The 27,949-nt window shown below is 33.0% G+C and overlaps 4 protein-coding genes across 10 annotated transcripts in view; 3 read left to right on the top strand and 1 right to left on the bottom strand.

The window, feature by feature from the left end:
• The window catches only part of LOC108724842 (Mediator complex subunit 25), a 39,409-nt gene extending 12,622 nt beyond the window's left edge, over positions 1-26,787 (bottom strand). The window contains exons 1-15 of one of the 3 annotated variants that reach the window (XM_018451500.1): positions 26,711-26,787; positions 26,017-26,141; positions 25,780-25,825; positions 25,569-25,693; positions 25,198-25,417; positions 23,899-24,499; positions 23,501-23,787; positions 23,085-23,263; positions 22,854-23,016; positions 22,546-22,734; positions 22,276-22,467; positions 22,000-22,185; positions 21,858-21,917; positions 21,663-21,782; positions 21,382-21,540 (exon numbers count right to left, since the gene is read on the bottom strand). In XM_018451500.1, the coding sequence (XP_018307002.1) occupies positions 21,391-21,540; positions 21,663-21,782; positions 21,858-21,917; positions 22,000-22,185; positions 22,276-22,467; positions 22,546-22,734; positions 22,854-23,016; positions 23,085-23,263; positions 23,501-23,787; positions 23,899-24,499; positions 25,198-25,417; positions 25,569-25,693; positions 25,780-25,825; positions 26,017-26,141; positions 26,711-26,725 (2,658 nt within the window). In that variant the 5' untranslated portion in view covers positions 26,726-26,787 and the 3' untranslated portion in view covers positions 21,382-21,390. Of the gene's footprint in view, positions 1-20,541; positions 21,541-21,662; positions 21,783-21,857; positions 21,918-21,999; positions 22,186-22,275; positions 22,468-22,545; positions 22,735-22,853; positions 23,017-23,084; positions 23,264-23,500; positions 23,788-23,898; positions 24,500-25,197; positions 25,418-25,568; positions 25,694-25,779; positions 25,826-26,016; positions 26,142-26,595 lie in introns of those variants that run through there. The other 2 variants (XM_018451499.1, XM_018451501.1) reach the window with 2 other exon arrangements.
• On the top strand, positions 524-7,764 carry LOC108724848 (ras-like protein family member 10B). The gene is made up of 5 exons (XM_018451512.1): positions 524-675; positions 2,888-3,048; positions 4,681-4,917; positions 5,990-6,193; positions 6,937-7,764. Exons 1-5 carry the CDS (start codon positions 609-611, stop codon positions 7,060-7,062), a joined length of 795 nt encoding a protein of 264 aa, XP_018307014.1. The 5' UTR covers positions 524-608; the 3' UTR covers positions 7,063-7,764.
• LOC108724844 (citrate synthase-like) lies at positions 9,363-15,154 on the top strand. Its single transcript, XM_018451502.1, has 9 exons — positions 9,363-9,598; positions 9,748-9,960; positions 10,931-11,269; positions 11,693-11,898; positions 12,194-12,326; positions 12,461-12,655; positions 12,738-12,839; positions 13,513-13,706; positions 15,074-15,154. The coding sequence occupies exons 1-9, from the start codon at positions 9,461-9,463 to the stop codon at positions 15,105-15,107; spliced, it is 1,554 nt and encodes a 517-aa protein (XP_018307004.1). The 5' UTR covers positions 9,363-9,460; the 3' UTR covers positions 15,108-15,154.
• The window catches only part of Rnft2 (ring finger protein, transmembrane 2), a 13,999-nt gene continuing 1,522 nt past the window's right edge, over positions 15,473-27,949 (top strand). The window contains exons 1-5 of one of the 5 annotated variants that reach the window (XM_018451505.1): positions 15,473-15,548; positions 17,280-17,523; positions 18,299-18,979; positions 19,062-19,277; positions 19,610-20,232. In XM_018451505.1, coding sequence (XP_018307007.1) covers positions 17,287-17,523; positions 18,299-18,979; positions 19,062-19,277; positions 19,610-19,843 — 1,368 coding nt within the window. In that variant the 5' untranslated portion in view covers positions 15,473-15,548; positions 17,280-17,286 and the 3' untranslated portion in view covers positions 19,844-20,232. The other 4 variants (XM_018451506.1, XM_018451509.1, XM_018451507.1 and 1 more) reach the window with 4 other exon arrangements.

The following is a 27,949-nucleotide window of genomic DNA, read 5'->3' as shown; positions in this document are numbered from 1 at the left end:
TATATATATATACATATAAAGATATAGGTATATATACATAATATATTATTCAATTAAAATGAAAATACTTTGTGGCTTCAAAAATAAAACGTAAATTGTCAAATATAAGTAAATTGTTTATATGAATTTCCATGGTTATTATAGTGCATAGGTAAATAATATATTTATAAGACGATAAAATATAATTCGCAAACAATTGAAGCGTACTTACCAACGAAATTAACTGTAAATTGTGGTACATTTTAATTGTTTGCGGATTATATTTTATCGCCTTATATTATTTACGTAACTGTGAAAGCTTATAAGTAACTTACTTATATTTTATGTATTATTTAGTCATATATAACTATACATATAAAATTTAAAACGTATATATGTTTTAAATGCCATCTTAATAAATCGGGATTATAATTCTCTGCACATATATATGTATTTGCAAAACATATATCTATGTATATGGTCGTTGATCCCTGGTTAGAAGAGACAGTACTCCGGAGTTTCGCGTCAGTCGATCGGCGAATTTCGACCACGAAGGTCGTCGGAGCGCGGCGATAAGTGCACCTCGAATGTTCGTCGCGAGTGCAATGTTCTAATTACGATTAAATCTGATGGATCGCACAAAGGACAATGAGTTCCCATCAAGCTCGATCTTACACGCGAATAAACGGCTTTTGGGTAAACGAGATTCGTTTGTCAATACACGTGATGTGTTCTGATAATTCATCGTACAGAATGCATGTGAGATATTTTTATTTTTATTTAAAAAAATAATTATCAAAGCTATCTATTTTATTTAAAAATTTTCTCAATTTTCTTGTTCTATTTATAAAAATATATTTTTCTTCCCGTTTTAAATATAATTAGCCTTTATTAGGTACTTTTCAGTGTAATGCATGTCTTATTATAAGAACGTTTAATCTTCTTAATTGATTCGATTATTTAATCATAAATTGGGAATTGATTTCCGTTAGAAAGCGCATTCGTCAACGCTTTTATTTATACGCCAGCATGGCGCATCGTGTTCAAGAGAGCGAGATAAAATCTCATATAAGCATCCATAATTACGTGTCGATTTGTTATGCGATATGCAAAAGCAATATCGCGAGCTTTCAACCAATTTGTACACAAATGTAATTACATATAGATGTTTTCTTTGAAATTTCATGAATCACAGAGATGTACATGCATTTTCGCGTATAATGTATCGCCAATTACATTTTACTTACTTTTTTAAATTAAAATATATTTAAATTAAATTCTTTCAATGCGTGGGTATCGCAAACGTTGTTCCGTTCTTACGATGATTATAAAGCAAATACGTGATCATAAAGCAAATTTGCGATTCAAAACATTTACAAAGACAAATGAATTTGCGTGCGAAAGGTATGTTATGACTTATGGATAGCATGGGTACCACCTAAAAATATTCTCTAGCTTCATGAATAATATATCTTCACGGAGGAAGACTAGAGCAACTTGCTGCAAAGTCGGCGAAACAAATGTCAAGAATATCTCGAATTTCTTTACTTGAATGAGCTTTCGCATTTCACGAAGCGATCTTCCAACTTGACTAACGCGTAAAGTTCGTTCCGAAAGGGATCCACATTTGAATACCATTAATTAATTCATTTATTCCATTGGTCCGCGGCGCTTCTCCCCGTGGACATTGTCACATTTAGAAATTACACTCGCGAAAAAACGCAAAGCATGATAATTTTCTGATACTTTTCGTGCATATTAATTGAACTGGAATATTTATAAATGTTAATTGCGTGGACCTTCTCCCTTCCTCGATTCTTCGCGAGTAACTCGTTTCGTTTAGCATTTATAATGTAGTTTTATAGCTTCTGGATTTAATCCGTATAAAAGATTCACAGAAAGGATAGTTTTGTTGAAGTATCTAAAAATTTAATTAGATACAGAATTTAGTTAGAAACTAAATATGTTGGATCATTAAGATAATTACGCAGAACGCTCGAACTAGTAACTAGATGTCAAAACTTTTTGCTCACATTTGAGTTTCCTACGTAATTAGATGGTCCAACCAAATTATTTTCAGATCTATATACAGGGTGTTTCCAAATTAAATCGCAAAACTTCGGGAGCGTGTAGAGGAGTAAAAAACTAAGAAAAAAAGTCCTATAGACATATGCTCGTTTTTGCTCCGTTTCAGAGAAATCGAAAAAAAATGTTTACATTTCTTGCCATATCTAGCACCGACATATTTGATTACATTTTCCACTTTCTGTTATGAATTTGTCAGTCGCTCTTTAGTGCCTGGCTGCTACAAGAGCCGTGTTTGACAGATGCAATGCTTGTATTGCTGCAAGAGGTGCACATTTCGAACAAAATCTTCATTAAAAAGTTTATAAATAAAATAATTAAAATAATAAATTAAATATATTTTTTTCTTTTTTCGTGATTTCCTGCGAAACAAAGCAAAAAGGAGCATATGTCTATAGGACTTTTTTTCTTAGTTTTTTACTCCTCTACACGCTCCCGAAGTTTTGCCATTTAATTTGGAAACACCCTGTATATCTAGTTAAATACTTCAGCAAATTCTTTCTTTCCGAAATACAATAACTTACGATATAACGAAGTTCTTTGTATAAAATATAGTTCTTGTACTTTGAATAGTTTGAATAACTTTGGTTAATCATACGGTATTGCATGCCTCCGATGTTTCATCAAAATTGTATCTAATTTGCAAAACTTTAGCGTATATATCACAAGAGTGTTCGGAACGAGACTCTCATCGCAACATTCCTAGTTCCAGGAACCGAGTATAATTATGAAATAAAATTGCTCCTCGTATATGAGCAACAAGTTCTCATCGTACAGTTATGCATTATTTGCATGTTACATAATTCTATCATCTCTGTCGCAGAGCTGGACCTCGATTATTTAGAAAGAAGAGGCGGAAATACAATAACTTACGAGGGCGCCGAAGGAAGTTCGAAAGAGGAAGACAGCCCTGCGGACACATTAGATCGTGTTAAAGTTATCTTCCTAGGTGCACCCGGCGTGGGAAAAACGAGTATAATCCGAGTAAGATTTAACTCTTACGCCTTTTCGGTATACTCGGCTTATCTTTTTAAAGATTTTTCCACTGCCTATAATTATTTCTTTTATTAATAAAAGTATATACATTTGCTTAATACCGTTATGTTTTTTCGTCTGGCGTTTCAATTTAAAAAAAAATTTCTTATATTTGTTCATTTTTATGAAAACTATAAGTAATCAAGTTGAATTGAGTATGCGCTATATATCAGTATGTTGTTCCTGTAGTGAGGCGTTTAAAGGTTAATAGACATGATTGCATCTCTCAATTAGATGTTACTTGTATGTACTTTACGTGGAACTACTCTTTGCCCTGCGAATCTCTCAATTAATCTTTTGAATATTAAACGCGCAGCTTCGAAATTCGAGAGATCTAATTACCTTAATATAGAGACAGAGTTTAATTAACATAATTTAAAATTTGAACATTAGAAATATGTTCCATCAGTCTTATATTTTATGATGTAATTTTTATCAATCCGATAAAAAGCGAAGAACCTGCGATAACTTTGCAAATATCTTATATGAAAAAGCGGTTCGTACGACGTGCGACGTTCGATCGACGGGAATCTTTGTCAGAATCTTTGTTTCAAAGTAGGGAAGGAAACAAATCGTGGAAACGAGTCACTCGGACGCTCCGTTCATTTCCGATAATAGTTTCCGCTTATCGATGACGACGATTATTGGCTCTCCGAGGAAATTAAAAGGCATAACGAATATCCTAAGAAAGCCAAATCACTTTTAACATTTCTTTTAACAGACGAAATTTAAGTTCAAATACCTACTTGCGCGGGAGAACTTTCAATCGACCGTACACGAAAAGAAAGTTTTCACTGAAGTATTTAAAAATTTATCTAGATACAGATTTGTTAGCTAGATGGATTAAATACAAACACGATAATTTTATTGGGTTATCAAAATAATTATGTAGGACATTCAAGCTGGTTGCTCGAATGTCAAAACATTGCTCGTCATGTTTGAAAATCTTACATATTATTATTTTGATGGTCCAACAAAATTTTTTGTTTTTAGATCTATGTATACATCTACTCTCTAAATCTTTTGGAATGAAAATTGAGCCAATCTTGAAAAAAGAGTTAATCTTGAAAACTTTTTCACTCTTGAACAAGAATGGCAGATTTTCACTTTTTTAAGATTTCACTCTTTTGAAGTAAAATTCACTCCAAAGAAATGAAATCTCATTCCTTTTTTTTGGAATGAGATTTCATTCCTTAGCTCAGAATGATTTTCCAAAAGAGTAAAATCTTGCTTCAAAAGAATGAAAATCTGCCACTCTTGTTCAAGTGTGAAAATATTTTCACTCTTTTTTCAAGACTGGTTTAATTTTGAATTTTTTAAAGTGAGATTTCACTTCAAAAGATTTAAAGAGTAACTAAAATTTTAAATACTTCAGTAAAACCGTTCTTTCCGTGTAATAATAATATCTATTTCTCTGAAAAGTAAAGTCTTACTTTCAAAGATTTAAAATTGAGCCGCTCTTTTTCAAGACTGACTCAATTTTTATTCTTTAGAATAAGATTCCACTCCAAAGAATTTAGAGAATAGGCTCTGAATACATAATTGTTTTTATGAATACGCGATTTTTGTTTACGCTTCCAGCAATTCGTCTGGAGCGAGTTCTCCGAGGAGTACAGGCCGACTGAGAGGCGGGAGACATTTTATCCGAGCGTGGTGCTGGCCGATCGATTATACGAATTGAAGATCACCGATTTGCCCACCATCCCGTACTTCCCGGTCAGTTCGCACTTGGAATGGACGGACTTTCGTTATTACGGATTGCGGAGTGCAACAGCGTACGTGCTTGTATTTGATCTCAGTAATCAGGACACGTTTCAGGTATGTACAATTGAGATTCACACAATGTTAAAATCGCGATAAATTGCGAGCAGGCCACTTGTAGAACGGAACTTTAACTTCGGAAAGAACATCAGAAACATGACAAACGTAGCTCGCGCTTATATCTTTTTTGTTAAGTTTTTCTTGCAAGCCTTTTCCCTTCTTGCGAAAGCCGTCACGACTTTCGACTTGAAGTCGCATCAAAGTTGCTGGCATAAAAGTTTGATTATGTGGATGTTTGTCTGGATGACGAAAGGTGGTCTCTCGGGGACAAAACGTAGTACAAGTTAAATGACGTTAAATTGATTTTGTCAATAATAAGTCAAAAGTATAAATAAAAAGTCGTGATATTGATAACATTGTTAAACGAGAAATGAAATAATACAATAAGTAATTAGCGACTGCAAGAGAAGAATCTTCCTTCGTATTTACTTTGTTTAAAAGTATTCTAACTTTTGACATTGAAATTATGTACTAAGATAGCCTATACATACATCTTCTCAATATAACACAAAGAAATAATATTGATTAATTTAAAATAACTTATGAAATTTTGAGTTAACCCTTTCGTCTGATTTTTTTTAAATGAAAAGCTTTAATTATAAAGCTATTTTAATTATAAAATTAATAAAAATATAAGCCAATGTAAACCGACACAAGATAATATTTAACTTTAATTATTTTTATTTTATAAATAATTTTTTCGAATTTTTCGAATACAATAAAAATGCCAACACGAGTCAAAACATTTTCTTTATTTACATCTTTAGACAATAAGTTTTATATATACACAAATCCATCGATTTAGTTCGTTAGATCCTTAATATATATATATATTTTAATTTGTTTTATATTTTATAATAGTATTCATCAGTTTATCACAATATTTTTTTATTAACGTTTAAGCCATTTATTGTGAAATATGTCGTATCTGATTTTAATGATTTAATGTTTACCAAGGACAAAATTTTTTGAATATGCTACTACAAGTGGCCCAACGTGAAAGGTTAAACGTGAAAGGGTTAATTCGCCGGTATGTTTTTCTTTCATTTCCGACCGAAATTGTGTTCAGTATATTAGAACGTTACGCGAGCAAATCTATGAGGCGCGCGACATGAGAGGCGTACCCTTGCTGGTGGTCGGGAACAAGCAGGACGAACTGTCACAGACCGTCGCTTCCGGGACCAGGTACAGGGACATCGTGAACCTCGTCCGGAAACACTGGAGATGCAGTTACGTCGAGTGCAGTGCCAGATTTAACTGTCGCGTAGTGCAGGTGCGCGTTATACATTATTTATCAATCTACCCGCTGCCAATCTGCATCTCATTTGTATTAAGATTAACTTAGCTCCTTTAAAATTTTAATATGCACTTCAATTACCGTTCATATTTAGCATTTAATACCAAAATTACGAGTATTGAGACGCGATTACTGAAATGCTCGCCGAGGAAATATCGACGTCGAAAAATTCATCGAGAAGAGCTTGTCTTTAAAAATAAACTCGGGATTTCCCGTTTTTTCGAATTTTCTTAAAATTTTTTTTAGCTTTTAGAATGTTTTTAAATCTTCAGAGAAGGACCAGAAGTGGAAACGCGCTTTTGAAACGTGGTTTATTGTAAAAGGTAGCTTTTGTATTTTTTATTACAAATTCCAAATCCTAACTTCAAACACCCCTTCATTTTTCTAAAAAACTAACAATAAATCAGATGTATCATCCTCCCAAGTAATTAATCAATTTAATGACTTCAAAACTTTTAATTTAAAAAAAAAAACTAAAGAATATTTGAAGTTAGGATTTGGATTTCTCTTAATACGTACACAAAAAATTACTTTTTGCAACAAACCGCATTTCAGAAGTGTATTTCTTGAAGACTTCCGGTCTTCCCCTTGCTCTGTCCATTTCTTTGACATTCACAATCAGTCTGCGTAACTTGTTGAACAATTATTTGCGTCGCCTCTTAAAAGAAATTGTAAATTAGAAAGACTACAGCAACTTTTCGATATCTTTTGATTGACAGGTATTTCGGGAACTGATGAAGAGCATACAGGCAATAGAAGGTAGGCCGAACTCACCGTCACCCGCGGCCATGCAACCGATGCGATCCCATCAGCACGATACCAGCGAGAGGTGCATTCTTCTTTGACATTAAGACCAAATCGCTTCCCTGTTACGAGGCAGTCGATCATACAATGCAATATCATATATCGTGTACCCGTACTTGCCCGTGAGCAATGAAACCAGAGCAATGACAACTAGAAGAGCATGTCACTCGAGGCACGAAAGTCGAGAGTGGTAGAGTACATCGTACATCGGGGATGACTCTTCTAAGAACTGCACAAGAGTGCTAACGTGCGTAATCACGCGAGCGAGTGGACGAGTGAAATAACAAGTTTCGAAATAAGCGACAATAATAATCGAGATTTACGTCAACGGCGAATCGATCGCTGCGACACGCGATTTAATCGCCGAATTATATATATCGGAGATTTCGCGCGTTAATTTAGCGGGGCTCATTCGGTGAAATCCCGTCGATTCAACGGAAAGGACCTGTCTCTTCCTACAGTATTCCAATTTTTGTATTCACGTTAATCGCATTTGCATATTTAAACAATCTTCCTTTATGCGTAGATCGTCGATTACGACACTAATATAGTAATATTACAATATTATAACGATGATAATTATAATTTTCTAGACAAATCAATTTAACGCAGTAAAATTACTTTTACATGTGTATACCGATTTTCAATGAGTTATGCAGATCTCTAGACGGAATGAGATCGTTTATAGAAGTTAATACGCGTTAGAATGCTCAGAAGACTATTAAATAGCATAAAAATTAAAAAAAAATACTTCGATAATTAAACGAGACAAGAAGGTAGCGAAATGCAGCGCGGAACTCCTCTCAGCTCAACCCTTTCCCGCGTTCGGCCTAATTATATTCACGCAGTAGGTAGGTACTCGGTGAAAACGAAGCAATAGTACATATACATATACATATATTTTACTATGCTGTTAAGAGAGTTAATTGGTTATCAATCTAACGATCAGTCGATCGCGAGAAACGTGTAATCGTTATAATATACATTATCCGTTATCGACATGTTGTATACATAGATTATACTGGCATATATCGTGTATTAGCGTTGTTACCGTTTGTATGTACTCTACGAAGGATGCTATGTGCACGCGTAATTTCTACATTAGGTCCTTCTCGAGATAAGACGCATCCCCGTGACTCATCACGAAGCGTTAATACTGTCGCGCGCCACACATCAGTGACACCAGCAATAGAGAGAGCGCCTCTCATCGACATTATTATCTGTTACATTCGAACGCTCGAATGCACATGTTAAAGAGTCATATACGACAGGGGTATAAAAGATACCCAAGATCGCTCAATTCCAATTTGCACAAACGCAAGTTGCGTTAATCGTTTTGTAACCGGCGCGAGTATGCGACAGCATGAGAACGACCGGCAGAGCGATACGTGATCCCTTATTTTGTATGCACATGCACGACGTTCACAATAAAAACGCCAGTGAGACATTAGCACGTGGCATATCATTTTTTTCTACACGTCGCCTAAACGCCTACTTTATTTTAATTTTTAATTCGTTGAAAGTTGACACGTTCTTATATACTCGCGAAACTTTATGGGCTTTCAACAGTAAGTCTTACAAATTAGTCTTACAGTAAGCCTATATCATACTAGTGACAAGTCAGAATTATAAGTCATAAATCTTAGGAAACTTACATCCAGAATAAATCATTTTAGATTGTTACGTCGTAATATGTCAGCCAATAAGAAGAATGATAGTTTTCGGGGCAAATTATATCTACACTGTATAATTGGTCAGTAACGTAATCTAAGCAAAAAATTTTTAATTGTAAAAAATGAAATTCGACCACGTAGTCATTCTGATTACTGACTTATTGTTGACTAACTGTTTATTACTGCAGAAAGCCCATTTCCAATGAATACATCAAGTTAAGAGAAAGTCAACTTTATTTTGACGCCATGAAAATTAAAATAATGATTTTGTGTTCAACTGTTTATTGACGTTAAAAATTAAAATAAAATCATTTTGATTTTTTGTTAATTTTTTATGTTTTTTAGGTTAGACTTTTCCCGCAGAACATAACTCATCATGACATTAGAATGACGTTAAAAAGGTTCCAAAATAATTACAAAGTCACTTTTTAAAGAATTATGATATACTTTAACGTCATTTTTTGAATTATTTATTTTTATTTTTCAACGATGTGCATAGAAATCTTTTTGAACAGAAGAAGACTGCTTGAAGTAAACGCATTCAAGATCTCGCTTCTGATTTTTCTCAATTTTTCTTTGGACTGAATGTGTCAAAATGTTTCTAAAATGATTTAATATGAAAAATTCTCCGTTTGATTTGATATAAAACATAAATTCAAGTTATTATGAAAGAGGTTACCGTTACTTCATCTTATATACTTATATCTTTCCACGTAGCGTATCAACCATTAATTTGGGTTCACAATTGAACAAATTATTACGAAAGATGTTACGTCTGTCGAGAGGACTTCGATGTGAAAAAGCCCATCTACTCGTTCTGCGGGACAGGAGGAGAAGTTGCATCACGCAATTTTCCGGCGACAGAAAGGCCAACTTTAGAACGGGGGAACGACACGTACTGACGGTTGGAATTAATTTGTCAAAGTACGCGAGATCGCGCGAATGATTAATTCGTAAAATTCGCGAATCCTGTCAAAATGGCGCCGCTTATTTTACTTGAAAGACAAACAGTTTTCCGAAAAATACAATGAATATGGAATCTGTCATCCAAAGGTGAGCAAGACGAGAGGAGAACCCAGTACAAGCATAAATCTAAAGGAAGCCCTATGCGAGAAGATTCCCGTGCATCACGATCTTCTGAGAAACTTTCGACTTCACTTCGGTCCAAGTGTCGTCAGTCAAATCACGGTCGAAAACCTGTACACTGGATTAAACGATGTAAAAACTATCGTCAGGGAAACCTCGGAACTTGATCCTAAACACGGCGTAATAATCACAAAGTTTAATCACATTAAGAGACAAGATATATTTAAATTATTAAAAGAATAATTAAAATAGATACATTAACCTTTAGAGGGCCAGACTGGCCACTATAGTGGCCAGTAATAGAAGTCTGTATAACTTGAATCATCGCAGCCCATCAAATATTCAACTATTATTTCATTAATATAACTGAGAATGCGTTTTGAAGATTTTCATACAATATAGACTTTGCCATAAATTCCAATATTTTCACTTGATAGGTGGAAAATGATAATTAGCAAAAAATAATATAAATAAAAAAATAAAAAAGTATAAAATGTAAAAAAAACGAAAAAAGGAACTACATAACTTTCTATGTCCACGTCGTTAGTCCTGGATTACGCTAAAGGAAAGTTTCATATGTTCGTAAATGTCTGTTATTCAATTCGACTCATCTAGGGGTATAAATAACACTATTTCTACATAAAATTTCGATAATCTGACTTCAGAAACGTGTTCTTCGACATCAAAAACACTTAGGAATACTAAAAACAAAAAATGAAAATTTTCCACATTGGCCACCCCGTTGCGGACCGGACACTATAGTGGCCAGCGGAAAACTCGTCAACTCCTCGTGACATAAACATTCAATATATACATGAATTTTACATTAAAAAAATTTAAAATTTCAAGGCAAAAATGCCGGTCCTCTAAAGGTTAATAAAATAAATAATGATATATTAAAAAATATAGATATTAAAGATAACATGTACTTTATCTTTCGAATGTGTGCGTGTGTCTGTAAAAGATAATATAGTTTTATAAATTTGTCAAACTTTTCATTATCATAAAACTTAAAATTTCGTAAAAATGTATCAGATATTAAATTGTTAAAAATTTCGAGCAATAATGTTTGCGACTCGTAAATTACACAATTTTTTTTCTTTAAGAGAGAGAAAGAGAGACTTTAACGTTAAAAATAAAACTTCTCTAGATCGTATACCGTGGATTGACTATACCGGAAGTGATCGCTCTGCTGCCTCGTGAAGGAAACTCGCCAAGCGCGGAGGCTGTGTTTTGGTTGCTCCTAACCGGTGACGTTCCAACACAGCAGCAAACTGCTTCATTGATCGCTGACTGGACGCTACGACGTAAAAAATGTGCAGAATGGTGGTCGGGACCACGAGGCGAAACAATAGCTTCCATTCTGCGTTCGATGCCCGAAATAATTACACCTTTGCATAGATTGTCGGTTGCGCTCACAATTTTCAACATCAGCAAGCAGGCGAAAGAAGCTAAAAGGCACGGTGCCATGCCTTACACTTATTGGGAGGTAATTGAAAATATGTTGTGACATTATAAAAATTTACTAAATAAATAAAAACCTTCAAAGAATTACAAAATTAATATTGCAAATAATAATAAAAGTAATGAAAATGTTTTCTTTCTAATAAAACATATAATAAAATATTGAAACATAAAAATAAAAATATAATTATGTCTCATTAAAAAAATATGAATAAAATTATATAAACAGCAAAAAATATTTACTCAAGATATCAAAATTTCTATTTCTATAAAAGTAAAGTATATTAGTTTCATTTATGAATTTTTATAATTGAGCTAATTATAACAGAGAAAAAAATGACGTAGTTTTCTGTACATAAAAACGCATTTTTATTGTAGAAAACTTTTATCTACCATGTATTAATATTATATATTAGTTAACGAAAAAGAACGTTTGCTTGGTTTTAAGTATACCTATGAAGATGGTATGGAATTTCTTGCAACCTTACCAGCAATCATCGGTTTGACTGCCAAAGGCCAAACGTTGACAAATGTGAGCGGTGATGGCGATTGGGTGCAATTTTTGTTAGATTGTTTGAGAAACGTGAACGAGAGCTTAGACGGCCGAAAATCATCGATCGCGGATTTTCTCAGACTATACATCACTTTAAATGCGTAAATTTTTCAATTCTCTTATGGTATAGAAATTTTCATTTCTGTTAAAAATAAAAATATTAAAAATTCAAATATTAAACATACGTTTAAAAAGTAATAAAACTATAATTATAAAAAATATTAAGTTATAAATAATTTATAATTTATAAACTAAATAATACAAAATTATTACAATTAAAGTACAAAAATTCGTTTCGCGTAAATAGTAACGATAAAACTGTGAAATTATATCTTTCTATTGAATTAAGTGTAAAAGTAACAATATAAGAGAATTGAATGTCTATCTTAACCCTAGTGACGATGATGGCGGAGCTCCGATTGCTCACGTTACGCAAATTTTGGGTTTAACTGATCTCCATATAAATGAGGTATTAGCGAGCACCGTTTTAGCGCACATCGAAGAGCCTAAAAGTGGTACAATGTTGGAGGTAAAACATTGGATTATGAAAAAATTACACATACATATGTAATATGTACAATATAATCTTAAATAATAATAATAATATATTATAAATATTATTATTATTATATATTATTATTTATATATATGTATATTATACAGTGGAAAGAATTACAAACAAAAATCAAGAATACACTCGGTCGAACGTGGACGGAACATGCCTTAAAAACCTGTGTGCTGAATTTATTAAGCAGAGACAAATTGACAGGACATAAGGAGGCCGATTTCTGCGATCCACGATATATCGCACTCTTGCATTACGCCAAGCAACATTTGCCCAATAATTCGGAAATAAAGGTACAAAAATAAAATCGCGTACAGCGAGAAAAAATATTGATTCTTATGGAAGATACAAGTCATAAAGCTAAAAACTTCACAGCTCTCGGAAGATATTACACGGATATTAAGAACAACAATGAGAAGACCGAAAAGGAAGGACATTTATCCAGAACAGAATGCCTTGGCTCCTGTTATTTTTCAGGTAGAACTGCGTGTTTTTATAGCAGAAAATAAATTTTGGCGTGCAAAAACACTTGCACATTTTTGCTTAGCTATTATATATATTTACTATTAAATTTTATTTCATTTATATATAATTATGAATTATCATGTAGTTTATATATAGTTCATTAATATAATTTCATGTAATTCATAAATTGTCTGTTATATCATATCTAATTTATCTATAAATTTTTAACACTATTTATACACTGTTAAATCTATAGTGTCAAATTTAATTTAACGTGAGTCGCCACTGCTCCTACTAAATATATCATTATTTTTTACCAAAACGATAGTTAAATTTGACACTGTATCGTGTCAATTTGATACTATATAATATCAAATTGACACTGTATAGTATCAAATATAACCATTGTTTTAGTATAAAGTAACGATATGATTAAGTAAGAGCAGTGGCGACTCAAGTTAAGTTAAATTTGACACTATAAATTTAATAGTGTAAACATGTACTGCACACACAAAGTAAGAACATTTAGAAATTTTGAATTTGTATAAGAAAAATATTTTAGAAAAATCTATTTAAAAAAAAATTTTTTTTAATAAATCTAAAAAAAAGAAAGATAAAAGAGATAAGACATATGTTTTGATCATTCTAACGCATTAATTGATACCTTGATGATTTCTCTATCTAGTATTACGGGTTAGAAGACATGAGATTTAATCAGATGATACTTTATATGGCACGGACTCTGGGAGCGATCGCCTCGATTATCTGGACGAAGATCGTGAACGCGCCTATCGAGCACCCGATATCAAGTTGCACTTACAATTACATAGAATCGGTTCGCGACAATGGCATAAAGAAGCGGAAACGAAGGACACGAAAGTAAATAAAAGCAAAACGCGTATAAAGGGTCACTTGTCAAAGTAAATCGATCTTCGAGAACTTAATTTATAATAATCTCTATTTTTCAAAGTTTAATTAACGTATTGATCATCAATTATTCCTCAACTATTTTCTGCTATCGTTTATAATAAATTGTTTTAAAAATAACATTTAGAATTACATTCCAAGTGGAGAATTGAGTTGAACGCAGAGAAATCGTAATAACATTTTTATAATTACATCATGTATTTGTCACATTTACTCAAGAAACACACAAAAGTCAACAAAAAATCATAACTGACTTTCATGACGTCAAAATAAAATCATTTTAACTTTCCCTTGACTTGGTATGTTCCTTGGGTATAAATTTATTTCAAATAACGTCATAATAATTTACTATATTATTATGACTTAATTATGACTCTGTGTCCTACCTAGAATTATATAAATGTAATATAGATAGAGTAATTCCGGCAAATACGCCGCACTGGGATTTACGCCGCAGAAATCAGAAAAAATAGAAGGAGTGGGGGTAATTTTCCCGTAACTACTCTGTTACATGCCTTTATGTTATATTAGTATTGTGTTATGATTTCAGCTTCTTACTGTTAATATTAATGAATTTATTGTGAGTTGAATCGATTTGTCACTGTAATAAGTAACGCCATCATAAGTTATAATCTACATAAAATGATTAATGTAGGACGTGTAAAAGACTCAGTGGTTATTTCGTGATACATACGTGTAGTGGAATAGTAAAACATGTTTATTATTAAGCATGTTTGCATTATTTGTAAATTTTTCATGAGCCGTACATACCCTATTTCCCCCTATGAGTAGCCATATATCCCACCCCTATGGGATATGCGACAAAAATACAAGGTTTCAAAAAGTTTATTTTTTAACATGAAAAATAAATATTTCGGATTTCTAATATTTTTTTCATAGTAGTAGACAGTACAAAGTTTTTACTGATATAGTTCGTTTACTATAAACATAGTAAATAATACTTAATAAATTAAGTTTTTGATAGGTGCGGCGTATATACCGGAGTTACCCTATATAGAGTGTTAGTTAAGTGGACTTTTTTACTTGAAATAAATCAAAGAATCGCTCTGTTGAGTATGGCAACGTACTTAACTAACACCCTGTATAAGGCTTACCTTCAAAACAGGTGACTTGGACAGGGATGAGAGCATTTTTTTTTATCTATTACCGCGAGATTTTTTTTTTAATGAAAAGTATGTTGCTGCCGCAAAGCCGATAAAGCATTTTAGAGACACGTGCTAACATCTATACGTCAATCTCAGTATTTCCGTAATAACGCGCGTAAATGCGATGCAGGTAATGCAGGTTTCTCGTTTCAGTGCCGACGCAAATAAAAAATACATGGGAAAATAACAGAAACGGTATCTAATGGGGCTACTCCCCGACTCTCCCTCGACGAGACGGGGACTTTAGGGGCACGCTCGAGTACCGTCGTTGATCCAAAAAACCAAAGAAGAACTCGCAAAAGGACATGGAAGGGGACGTTATCGGGAGATACGTCAGAGTACCTACGTTCAAACGCGTGCATCGTTTTCAATACGCGTGCTCGAGCAAGGTCCAATCGACGTCGTACAGATAATCGCGTGTAGGATGGCGTGATACGACGTGTACTCGCGCTTCGAAATTATGACAGACGGAATTGACGGAAGGTCGCCGACGTAAACGCTCCAAAGAAATTCGAGTCGTGGAAACCAGAATTTCGCGTCATTTTCGCGAACCGGGGATTGTAGAGCTGAAGAAATGAGAATCGCTCGACGATCGTAGCGGGATCTGCGTGATTACATCTTTCACAAGGTATACCTATACCTATAGATAAAATTATGTTTATCTCGGAAACTATTGAAAACAAAGGGTACATTCGTTAGATTTTTCTTTTTACGTACGATATTTATTCGTGTTTTGTTGGAGATATACGAGTGATATATGTGTGATATAAAAGCGAATAAATATTTGGTTCGAGATAGACCGATTTTGATGAAACCGAACTCGACAACTTTTGGCGTATAAGGATGATAAAAATCGTGATATAACGATAATTAAGGATGACATCCAGCTAACATCAATGGTGACATGTCTGAAGGTTAGAAAATCTGTTGTACCGATAGCGACATAAAAATAGCGCACGAAATATGAAATATAGTACAACCCAAGCAGAACAACAAGTCATTGTGATATCAAAATGGTGTCGTAATGACTTCAAAATGATCATTAAAAGTCATTTTTTAATCATTCTCGATTCATTTTAGTGTCACTTGTCGTTCTGCTTAGAGAAAGTCTGTAAGATTCCATGAAGAAATAAAATGAAATTTAGTATAAAATTCAGTATAAAATCTATAGAAAGAGCAATCCTCAATCAACAATGCATAATCTATAGAATATTGTTAACATTGAATATAAGAAGATAAAAGATTCTGTAAAAAAATAAAGAAAAAATAAGGCCAGTGTTATGAGAGTTTTTAAAGAAGACATATGCCTGTTTTTTACCGATATAATTTAATTTTAATCTCGATTCAATTAATTCATCTTTTTTAAATTCTGGAATTAGAAAAAAATGGAAAGTAATTAATTAAATCAAAATTAAAGTTAATCTACATTGATAGAAATGAATATTATAGAACCATATTTCTTCAGAAAGGATAGAAATCCACAATTTAAATATAAATACGATAATAATCTTGCTGTTCGTCAAAAGTGAGGGAAAGACATGAAAGGGAGCTTATTATGGTTCTTGAAACGAAGTAAAATTTATAAAATATTTATAACTTTATTGATCAACACTCAGTGAATTTGCTTACTTTTATAACTCATCTCATTTTAAAAAACGTAATAAGTCTGTTTTTTTTACTGCAAGAAGTTCAGTTAAAAACAATATATCTACAACACACAGATATTTTGCTTTAAAAGGTTGAGAAATATAGAATTGTATAAATATAATCGGTTATATGCAATCTTTAAAAGAATTTTTAACTTTTCACGAAGCTTCGTACATCATCTGTTTTCTGCGCACAATGAAATCATAAATCATTGCCAAGTATTGCTATATTATAATTATATATAAGATTTCGTATTTTGCGTATTACTTTTGTCACGTGTTCGTACGTGTTATATTTCGTCGGTACTACAGATTTCTTAACCTTCTCAAATACATCAAGTTTAGCAATTTAATTGACGATTTTAGTGTCAAATGACTATTTCTACTTTTCAAACCTTCATTCTTACGCAAAAAAGCATTGAACAAACGCAATTTTGTCAAAAACTAAGCAGTAACCTAAATAAAAAAAATCAAATAGTGTCCTAAATCAAATATTTACTAATACATATGCCGTTCCAAGTTACTTAATAATGTATATTATATTACGCAACATTCTATATTGCTTTGTTTACATTGATATTAAAAGCATCTCACAAAAACATCTTATGTTATATGTATAATGACGTAATAAGGGAATTTAACAGATTATTCAATATTGACATCATATATCCCCACAAATTGATAAAAATGTTTATATATATATAAATGTTTAGATAAAACATGGCTGAGAATAGACCGATAGAAGAGACGACAAGCGGACATTGTGACCCAAGGATGCCACTTACATCGACGTCAAATGAAAATAGACAAGTTCAGGACTCGCCAAGTAGTACTAGGTACACATTGGCGAGTATAAGCCCTGGAACGGCATTTAACTTTGGTGTCAGAACGGCAGAACGTTCAAGAATATTCGCGGGTAACATCTCCTCCACTATTCGTCCTCTTATACAGGCAGCGGTATGTAGCATCAGTATTGTCATCGCATTGTCAATATTAATCCTTCGCAATAGGGATCTTTGAGAAACACAGCAAATTTTTTATTGTTCCAGATTATATGTATAAAAATCTGAAAAATAATCTGATATACTTCTTTAAGTTTTTTGACGAGTTTTATCATCATAAATAGTCAGATTGTATTTTATAGATATATTTATTTATTTTTTACAAATTATAATTTATCTGTTAAAGAGAATCAAACAAGGCTAATGAGAATACAGCGCAATAATAGTGCGCAAAAAATTACATAAAAATTTTTTTAATACATATTGTGAAAATATGATTGCTTTACAATTAATTGAACGTTTCGATTCTATATGGAATCCTCAGCAATTCAATACAATCTATGTTCATCCTCAGTGTGTCAAGATTGAACCACTAACAAATTGCCAAATTTGAACGTGGCATAAATCCAAAACATACCAAGGATACTTCTTGAAGCTTAGGATCACATTTAATCAGCATCAATTTAAATTTATGTGTATAATAATAAGATAAGAACGTATTATAAAACATGCTTTCAGCATTACATCTCGCACGTATAAAAAAAGTTTTTATGACTTTTTTTGCGCAGATTAACTTTGTTTTTAATTTTGAAAGTCCGTTTCTTAGTTTATGTTTGTTTATCTGCTAAAATTTACAATCAAAATATTGATGGTATATTTAAAGATCCCAATTGCCGACACAGATTTCGAAGAAACATATTTAGTTAATCACTTTCTTTTTGTCATAACAGCCTAACTTATCGTTGACGTCGTTCCTAGCCATTCATGGACTCCGGAATCAAGTCCATCCAGTTGCGTTACCAAGCGATAGCTTCGTAATCAATTTAGAGGATCCTGTAAATGATACGAATTCTCAAGATGAATCTGTGCGCAACCACCATCATCACATAGTATCAACAATGCCAAACAATTTTTCAAATAATACACATGAGACCGCGAATGAAGTAGTCGAAACCCACAATAATAATAACGCCTCGGAAAATACTGTCAATGGCAACGTCCAGATAGGTCCGGAAGCTCGGGCAATGCTGAAACAACTTCAACAATACGTTCCTTTTATCACCATTCTTCTTGCTAAGGGTCTCTATGATCATCGAGCCGGAATAATCACGTTTGTTGTACTACTTGTTACTTTCTTTCATGCCAACAATGGTCTCAAACGTGAAATCGCTAAACAGCACAACCGGAGTTGGTCGTTGCTCATGCTAATTCTATGCTACATCACTGCGTGCATTGTGTTCGTCGTTTATACGTTTAATTTGTACACTCTTGCTCCTTATGCCGAACCACTCACGATCTGGGAATTACTTTGCTACGTCACAATGATGGACTTCTTCCTTAAACTCATCACCATCATTTGCAAAGTTCTTTTGACTTGTCTACCGGTACGATTACTGGCATTTCAGAATCGGGTAAATATTTATTCGTTATCTCAATTTGTTGAATATTATATAAAATAGATGATATATAAAATAGAAATGAATAAAATTTTAGGGAAAATATTATCTTATGGTAGAAGCGACATCACAACTTTATCGATGCGTCGCGCCTGTCCAGCCGTGGTTATATTATCTGCTTGAAACGTATCACGGTCAAGAGAAAATCGTCGGAATTTTCTTCTCGATAATGTACACGATGAGCAAGGGTAACGATCTGCTGTCGCGTCTAAAACTATTTCGCACCGCTACATGGAAACTGTTCCAAAATGTGGTACGCACAATCTTTATATACGAATATATCCCTCCGTCTGCAATTTGGGTCTTTTTTTGCACAAGCAAAATTTAACTCTCAAATTTCTTCGAAATAATGAAGGACGGAGTTCGGTTCTTCCTAAAATAATCGAGAAAACAATTTGATAATATAATAAAGACTCTAAATTTTTTCAGATTTTTTTGAAAATCTAGAATGGTAAAAGAACTTGGGCTGGGCATAAAAGACCCAGATTGCAAACAGAGGGGGTAAAAATATAATTGCAAATTGAGGGTTAAAATTGTCATACTATGACATGATCATATTGTGTAATAATGCCTTTCTTTATGTAGAGTCTTGGAGTATCTCCGTCGAAGGAACAGCTGATTGCATCCGGCGGTATATGTGCCATTTGCCATGAAGAATATACTACACCGGTTAGACTTCATTGTAAGCATATTTTTTGTGAGACATGCGTCTCGACCTGGCTCGACAGAGAACGATCGTGTCCTCTGTGTCGCGCGTCCATCACGGATGATCCGATTTATCGAGATGGCCATACAACACACTTCATTCAATTGTATTGATTTCGTCAATTATCATCTCTTTAGAGATAATAATTTTTTGTACAGTTTTTTATTATTAGGTAAAAAAAGTAAGAGGTTCTGTTAACAGCAACCGTGTTTTCCATTATTTATCATAATCAAATAATCCTTAAACTTTTATATCTTCTGAGTTATTTTATGAGATGAAACTATAATAATATTGAAATAATAGATATACTATTTTTTAGTAAAACTAAATGCATTGGTAAGATGCTTAGATTGAAAAATTGTACACGTTTGAACATGTAAAATATGATGTACATAAATGGTCATATTTAGGAATTTTAGCGTTTGAAGGAAACATGATAGGAAGGGCCAAGAACTGAGAAAACTTGTTTCTTTTTTACAAAAATCTTTTACGGGTAATATAAGAAGCATTTAAATAGATTAAATAAATCAGATAAATTGAAATTTAGACTTACTTAGTTGTTCTTTAATAAACTCATTTTTCTGAATAAATATAATATATATATATATAAATATATATTATATCATTAATATATAATGTATATGTATATTATATTTTATTATTGCATATATGTGCATATTTTATTTTAGAATTACTAAATAATAAAATATATAAAATGTAATACTAAATATAATGTTGTTATTACTTGTTAAAAATTGCGAGATCAAAACGTGTAACTTGCTACTTATATTGTTATTCGTAAAACTTTAGAATTTTTTTGGAATTTTTCAAGGTGTTACTAAACATTGCTCATAAAATTGTTTGTAGTTAGCAATTTCTTTGTTATACAATTTAAATTTCCATCTTAAATCATTCCGAATAAACGTAAATAATTACATTAAAGAAAAACTTAATTTCTTTAGAATGAAATCTTCGATTGATTCGAAAAACAAATGGGAGAAGCTACCGTATTTTGCAGAAAGTTTGAAGTTAAGCAACAATAATCCAGATCATAAGAAAAAATGAATGGAAAAGAATTGCTATAAGCTCTTCAATTTTTACAAAGCTGGTCCTTGACCACTTAATAATTAAGAAAATATAAATCACTCGACATTCGAATGAATGATAATAGTAGATCCTATTACAATCCTATTATAACAAGCAGATCCTATTAGCAATGTAATTAAAAAAGATTAAAAAAATTTTTAACGAATTAAAAGAGAGTGAAGAATATTCCATTAATATGGAGTTTGTTGTTAGTAAAGATTGACTTAAGCTTTAAAAGTTAAAAGCATTTCTGATTACGTAACAACAAAAAGAGAAAGCGCATCTAATATTAATGTTACCAAAAATATCCAGAAAATTTTCAACAAACAGTTGAAAAACGCGAACATCTTAATTTAATACTTTATATATACATATTTTGGGCATGTATTTCTTCCTATGTACAAGTATTATTTCTCATAAATATACAAAATTAAGATTATTATATTCTCATCTATTTCCTTTTACTTGTGCACGGATACGTGTAAGTGCACGAACGGCGGGTGTGCGTGTATAATATACTAGTATAGTAAAATTTAAAAAAGTAAATTAAAAAGAAAACGCTTACTTGTGATGCTCAACCAAGAAAGTCATAATTCGATACATCTTCAAACTGCTGATTTTGTGCATTACCGGGAGCCATTGGTCTCGTTGCTATTTGCCCTCTCGGACCTACCATTTGCTGTTGTACTCCGAATACTTGCCGAACGCTATATTGAGGTTGCGGCTGTAACATTAATTGCAATGTGTATTATAAATTTGTTTCTTTTACATATCTTTATTTTTATCATATATACAAACATTAATAGAAATACAGCTCAGTTTTTTCAAGTTATCGCAAGTTCTCACCTGTTGTAATAAATGTCTGAGACCAAGATTGTTAGTGGAGACTGGACGCATCAATCTTTGAGAGTTCGCCTGTTGATTAGCCATTGCGGCCGGATTGAGGCCTCTCTGTGCTTGTTGCGCCTGTACATGTGTGAAAATAATAATTTACCTCACAATACTGAAAATGTATTTATTGATAACTCAAAACTCGTTTACCTCAAGTTGTTGCTTATACTGCATCTCTTGCTGTTGGGCCACTTCTAGATTTTGTTGAATCTGGACAAACAATATCGAAACCATAAAAATTTCTAAACTTTTAAAAAGTTTCTATTAAATATAAAAATATATATATATTTACATTTACTTCCAGTTGAGACTTATACTGCGCCTCTTGCTGTTGGGCAGCTTCTAATGTTTGTCTTAGATGTTGGATCTTTAGCAAATTTTGATGCCTGGCGATTTCTATATCATCATACGGAGGTCGCTGTTGGCCGATCATACCTCCGCCACCAGTATTTGCTTGTGGGCCACTAATTCCGCTATTCTATAAACGCATGTATAACGTTTTCTAAATGTATCTAACCAATATATAATTATTATTCTATTCCATAGAAATGCTAGCACACTGTATTACCTGCATATTCATTTGAGTCATTTGGGGGCCGCTGGTCGAAGTTAAAGTTTGTGGAGGAGCGGTGGACACAACATTCTGTGTTATTTGACCACCTCCCATTGCCATCGTATTTGTTTGGGACATAAGAATACCCCCCTGTGTACCCGTAGTAGGCATAGGTGTGGGAATCGTATTACCCGGTCCAGGATTAGCCTAACAAAGTCATAGAGTTACTCTCTAATTATTTTCTTTTCATCAATTTCGCGTATAAGTAAATCTTCTATCACTTACCTGTCTTACAGAAGCGTTTTGAGACGTTTTCTGTTGTTGTATAACCTTGCGAAGACGATCTACAAAAGCTGTTTGATCGTTTGGAATAAAACCTAAATACGTTTTTTTGTCTGCAGTGTATAAAAGTATAAGTACTTTTATTTCACAAGCTGGACTTGATGACGCAGAAGTGAAGTGAACACAGCCTGCCTAAAATATATTAAATTTTAAGTATTAATATAAATATTGTTGCAGATATATTATTCACAGCACTTATTCGTGCAGACAAAACAAAAAGCACATGTATAATACATAATAAATACACTTACAAATCCAGCTGTCATCATTTTTGTTAAGGATTCCAATGCTTCACATGGTGTTGGATGAAATACAACAGATTTAGAATTCTTCAGATAGGTACCACCAATACTTCCTATCAATTGTTTTGGCATCAATTGCATTATCAATTTAGGCGGCCATGTATCCGCTTTCCTAAAAAGCAAACATCGTGTAAAATAAAAATATGAAAAGGCTATGTTAACAGAAAAACGATTATTTACAATTCCGGATCTCCGTCTTTCGCATTAGCCGAGACTTGACACGGGACATGTCTCGTTTGCTTTTGGGCATCTGTTGGATTTTTGGCCTTTTCGATCCACTCTACGATACCTTGCCAGATGTTCTGGCGCTCGCGTGGCACGAGTTGTTGATTTTGTACAGCACCAGTAGATACATTGCCCTGCAAAATTATTATAGAATCAATATTTATTTTATTATTTATTCACAATCCTTTGTGACTCAAGATAACTTTTCCCCCGATTTACGGTATTTACTCTAAACTATAAATTATAGATTTTTATCTCATTCTAATTTCTACTTTATATTCTATATATCACTCTATTGCAATGTTTTAATACTTTATCCTTTTGTTTGTATATAAAGTTTATGTAAATGTAAAATAATATAATTTGATTACTTGTGCTTGAGAGTGAGTAATCTGTTGCGTAATAGAAGATACTGAGACTGGTGCTTGCTGTGAAGCTGTAACAGTTTGTGATACTTGAGTAGGTACAGACTGGCTAATACAAGACGCAGTAAGCTGCGATCCTGGTTGACTATGAGTCGGTTGAGCAGCCATAGACATGGTAGCCCGCTGAACATTTTGCTGCTGCAACTGCATTGTCAAGCGCAGTTGTTGCTGTTGCTGCGTAAGTTGCTGCTGTTGCTGTTGCTGATTAGCTGCCATAACATTATTGCCAGCCACTGTAAAGTAAATGTTACAGAGGTTTGTATGTTCAAACACACACAGCATAAAAAACAAAAGGTAAGATCAAGTAAGATTAAATAAGATTGCAAATGTGTCAATGCTTTTACCATCCAATCGTTGATTAAACGCAGCTACATTGAGTAATGATGAAGGCGGTTGTGTTAATTGTGCTATTAGCGCACTGCCTTGTGTATTTGCAGGCGCGGTTGCACCCGGTGCTATGAATGGTCGCATCCATCTGGGCCTCGTAGCTATGTTTACTCCCGGTGGATGATAATTTGGTGGTGCGGCTATCTGAGGATTGTAAGGCGGTCGGGCGGTATTCATTGGTGCCGCCATGGACGGCGTAACAGTTTGATGCACAGAGGTGATATTCTGAGGAGGAGCTTGATTTCTGAAAGGAGGACCCTGCTGCTGATTCGGCGGAGCGATATTCTGCTGCACTTGATTAGTGTTAGGACTGTCGTTACTCTGCAGTGGACTTAGGGGTATTTGTGCAGTGGTAGCCGCAGTATTGTGAACATTACCGCCCATTTGGGGACTGACTGGTCGTTCCTTTAAATTGTAATTTCGCAAAAGTACTAAATGCCGCGGATCCTTGGCATAATTCTTTGTTTGCGAGGACTGTAAATCACCGCCAGCTTTTTCAAATAATTTATATAATGCTGGAATTTTTCTTGGTGATAATATAGAAATATTAATATTCCTCTGAAAAATTACACACAAATATATATATATATATATATACACATATATACAGGATGTTAGTTAAGTATGTTGTCATATTCAACAGAGCGATTCTTTGGTTTATTTCAAGTAAAAAAGTTCATATAAACATGTGTCTTAAATGGCTTACTTTCCGGGGAAAAAAAAACAGGTGAATGTTCGCAAATGTTTGACGAAACGGTAAATTGCGTTGGAGATAAATATGCCTTGCTTCCTGCATAAATATGTCTTGCTTCACATGAGTTATCATTCGCACAAAGTGACAAAGTCAAAGTCAAAGTCACAAAATCAAAAATAGACTTCAGTTCTGATCTTTGAGCGTGTACGTCAATCTTTGAAAAAAAAGGCTCGATGGATGTACTATGGACATTTTCAACGATTCATCTAATTGTTTTATTTCATCAGAAGAACTAAAGCCTGTTTTTGTTTTTTTTTATGTTTTTGACTAGTTTTTGACTGGTTCAAGCTGTATTTCTTTCAAATAAACAGATTATTACTATAGTTTAAATTTTTTTATTTCAGAAACTAAGCCGGTTAAGACACATATTTATATGGACTTTTTTTACTTGAAATAAACCAAAGGATCGCTCTATTGAGTATGGCAACATACTTAACTAACACTCTGCATACACATACATGATGGTCACCTCCTTATTACACATTTATAATTTGTCACTCACCTCTTGATAAATAGTAGCTAATTGTTCAATGGTATGACCAGCGAATTTATAAGTTTCTTGAATCATGGTTTGATATGGGGGCGAATTACATATTAAAATACAATGTTTTTGTGAAGCTGTATTTGGCTCTCGTCTCAGCTGCAAGTCTTCAAAACATTGTAATCCTGTTGCAAGACCTTCGCCTATGTTTGCAAAAGATTCCCCTTTTCCACCAACCATTCTAGATGAAACATTATTATAAAATAAATTAATTAATAAAAAGGATATTCAATTAAAAAAAATAACAGTGTTAATTATGAAAGGTTTATTTATCAAAAATATTGATATTAGATATTAAAGATATTATTAGATATTATGTGTTCTGTACTTACTCAAGCTTGTCTAGAACCATCAATAGCTTATGAGGATTTGAATAAGGTCCAAGAGTCTCAGTGCACGGAGATGGTAAGCAATCAGCAGCATGATAAACGACTATTCCATATAATGTCGTGCTATTCTGTTATACAAATTTAAATTGCAATAAAATAAATTGTAACTTAATTAATTCCTATACATTAAGAAATATAACTGTATATATCATACTTCGGCAACATATTCCCTATCTTCTATGCCACCTTGACTGAAATATCTATAAGAAAAAACACAAAAATTGACAAACAGATCCTTATTTTATATATAATACAGAAAGTTAGTATGATGCAATTAACACTTATAATAAAGTTGATGTTTGCAATATATAAATATAATCAAAGATAGGATTGTTTTTCTTAATTGATTTATGAAGTGATTTATGAATGTATGTTACATATTAAAACTTACTCCAATGTTGGAATAACATAATTTGTTTTAAGATCATTAAGATACGCGCCGTTAACGGCTGTTCCTTCGATGACGAATATAACATCAGCTTGTATTCCATGTTCAGTTGGTCCTGTCACCATGTTCTAATACACAAGAATCTTGCTTATATTACTTAAATGCTATTTAATAAAATACACAAACACAGTGTCCCGAATCTAAGTGGCCAATTTTCTCCAAAAACAAAAACGAGCATATCTCTAAAGAACTTTAGAGATAAAATTTTTTTTCTTAGTTTATCGATTCCTATACGCTCCCGAAGTTTGGCTATTTAAATTCGGAACACCCTGTATATATAAAATTGCAAACTTTTTTCAAAGTTATGTTATTTAACTGTGTTAATTAACTATGTTATTTATATTACGTAACTATGATAAAAATCAAAATTAAGATACTTGATTTTATGTATAGAATATTTCAATAAGATAAGCTTAAAAAGATAAAATTAATTACATATTGAAATTTAACAAGCTAACCTAACCTAGACACGCTCCTTCAAAATTATGTTACTTGGAAGAATTTTTCTCTCTACAAACTTACGTTCAATTAAAGTTTACAAGTTCAGGTAAAAAATACGCTCGTTTGTCAGCGCGTTTGTACAAATATGCGTATAAATCATATAAACAGGCTTTATTTTCTTTTTTTCTATGCTTACAACACAGCTAAACATAAAGCTCGTATCAGACTATTCGTCGGTCCATGGTGGAGTAATCCGAGTAATCCTTCCACCGGGCTACGTTCCACGTCCGTTAACGCGACGCTCGTTTGTCCTTGTTTAACATTTGATAAACGACAAGGATCGCAGCCGGAGTGACATAGGCTACGTTTACACCGTGCACTTAGGCCGCGGCCTATACAATAGATGTCCTTGTTTATCCTGTATATTAAACAAAGACACCTATTGTATAGGTCGCGGACTAAGCGCACAGTGTAAACGTAGCCATAGAGAGCTTTCCAACAAGAGACACAGAGTGACACGGTGTGACACGGTGAATCGTTGCATTCTTGTTGTTCGCCAATGTTAAACAAGGATGAGGTGATCGCTGTGTCGCAGTGTTGCTTGTTGGAAAGTTCCCACAATGAATCATTACATCCTTGTTGTTTGCCAATGTTAAACAAAGATGAGATGATCACTGTGTCGCACTGTGTTGCTTGTTGGAAGGCACCCTGTTATATTATTGTGTCGCTTGTTGAAAGGCACACACCATGTATTTAATCTTGTGCCTTTATCCGAATTATTCTGTTTATACGCATCTGTCCACTGCTAATTGCTCAGCTGTTATGAAGGGTTTTTTATTGTTGCGTGAATCGGCGCTGTCAGTTTCGAAATATTTGTAACAACTATGTCGTATATCGATCAAACTAAGTTCCTTCCCTAATGACTAATGAAAGTAATATTTACAGGTACGAGGTATAAGTTCGTTGACGATGACAGTCTCGCGACGATATTAGGGCGATATTAGCATTAGAAACAATTCAGAGTGTCCGAATTGTGGATAGAAGATATATTCATTTGTAACGTTTGCGAAGAATAAGTTGCTGATTGACCATGGTAATTAGTTTGATTTTGATTTAACAAACTTGTATTGCACTCTTTTTAATTCTATTCTTAAAATTATTTTATATTGAAAATTTTGTCTAGCTTGTTAAAATATTAAAATTATTTTTATTTTGGTATTTTGAGAAACTGTACAATCATCTTACATGTATGCTCGTTTATTTTGAGGCTAAAGTTTTCAACAACTCTTCAATAATAAATCTTTTAACAATTTTTCAATAATGAATTGAACCATCCCTATAAGTGCATATTATTTAATATTAAATAATATTTTAGGCATATTCTCTCAGAATATTAAATATAACATTTTAATAATATTTTACTAAAATTATATAA

The sequence above is a fragment of the Mycetomoellerius zeteki genome, unplaced genomic scaffold, assembly GCF_001594055.1.
Source record: "Mycetomoellerius zeteki isolate Tzet28-1 unplaced genomic scaffold, Tzet1.0 scaffold311, whole genome shotgun sequence".
Classification (NCBI taxonomy): Eukaryota; Metazoa; Arthropoda; class Insecta; order Hymenoptera; family Formicidae; genus Mycetomoellerius; species Mycetomoellerius zeteki.
The sequence above is the reverse complement of the archived record's forward strand: the minus strand, read 5'-3'. Positions and strand labels throughout refer to the sequence as shown.

Bases quoted from the DNA above. Each gene is read 5' to 3' on its own strand.
- LOC108724848 (XM_018451512.1), top strand. From the start codon at position 609: ATGGATCGCACAAAGGACAATGAGTTCCCATCAAGCTCGATCTTACAC. The intron at 4,918-5,989 runs GTATGTACAATT...AATTGTGTTCAG, and splicing joins GTAATCAGGACACGTTTCAG to TATATTAGAACGTTACGCGA. The intron at 6,194-6,936 runs GTGCGCGTTATA...TTTGATTGACAG, and splicing joins TTAACTGTCGCGTAGTGCAG to GTATTTCGGGAACTGATGAA.
- LOC108724844 (XM_018451502.1), top strand. From the start codon at position 9,461: ATGTTACGTCTGTCGAGAGGACTTCGATGTGAAAAAGCCCATCTACTC. The intron at 12,327-12,460 runs GTAAAACATTGG...TATATTATACAG, and splicing joins AAAGTGGTACAATGTTGGAG to TGGAAAGAATTACAAACAAA. The intron at 13,707-15,073 runs GTAAATAAAAGC...TTCTCGTTTCAG, and splicing joins CGGAAACGAAGGACACGAAA to TGCCGACGCAAATAAAAAAT.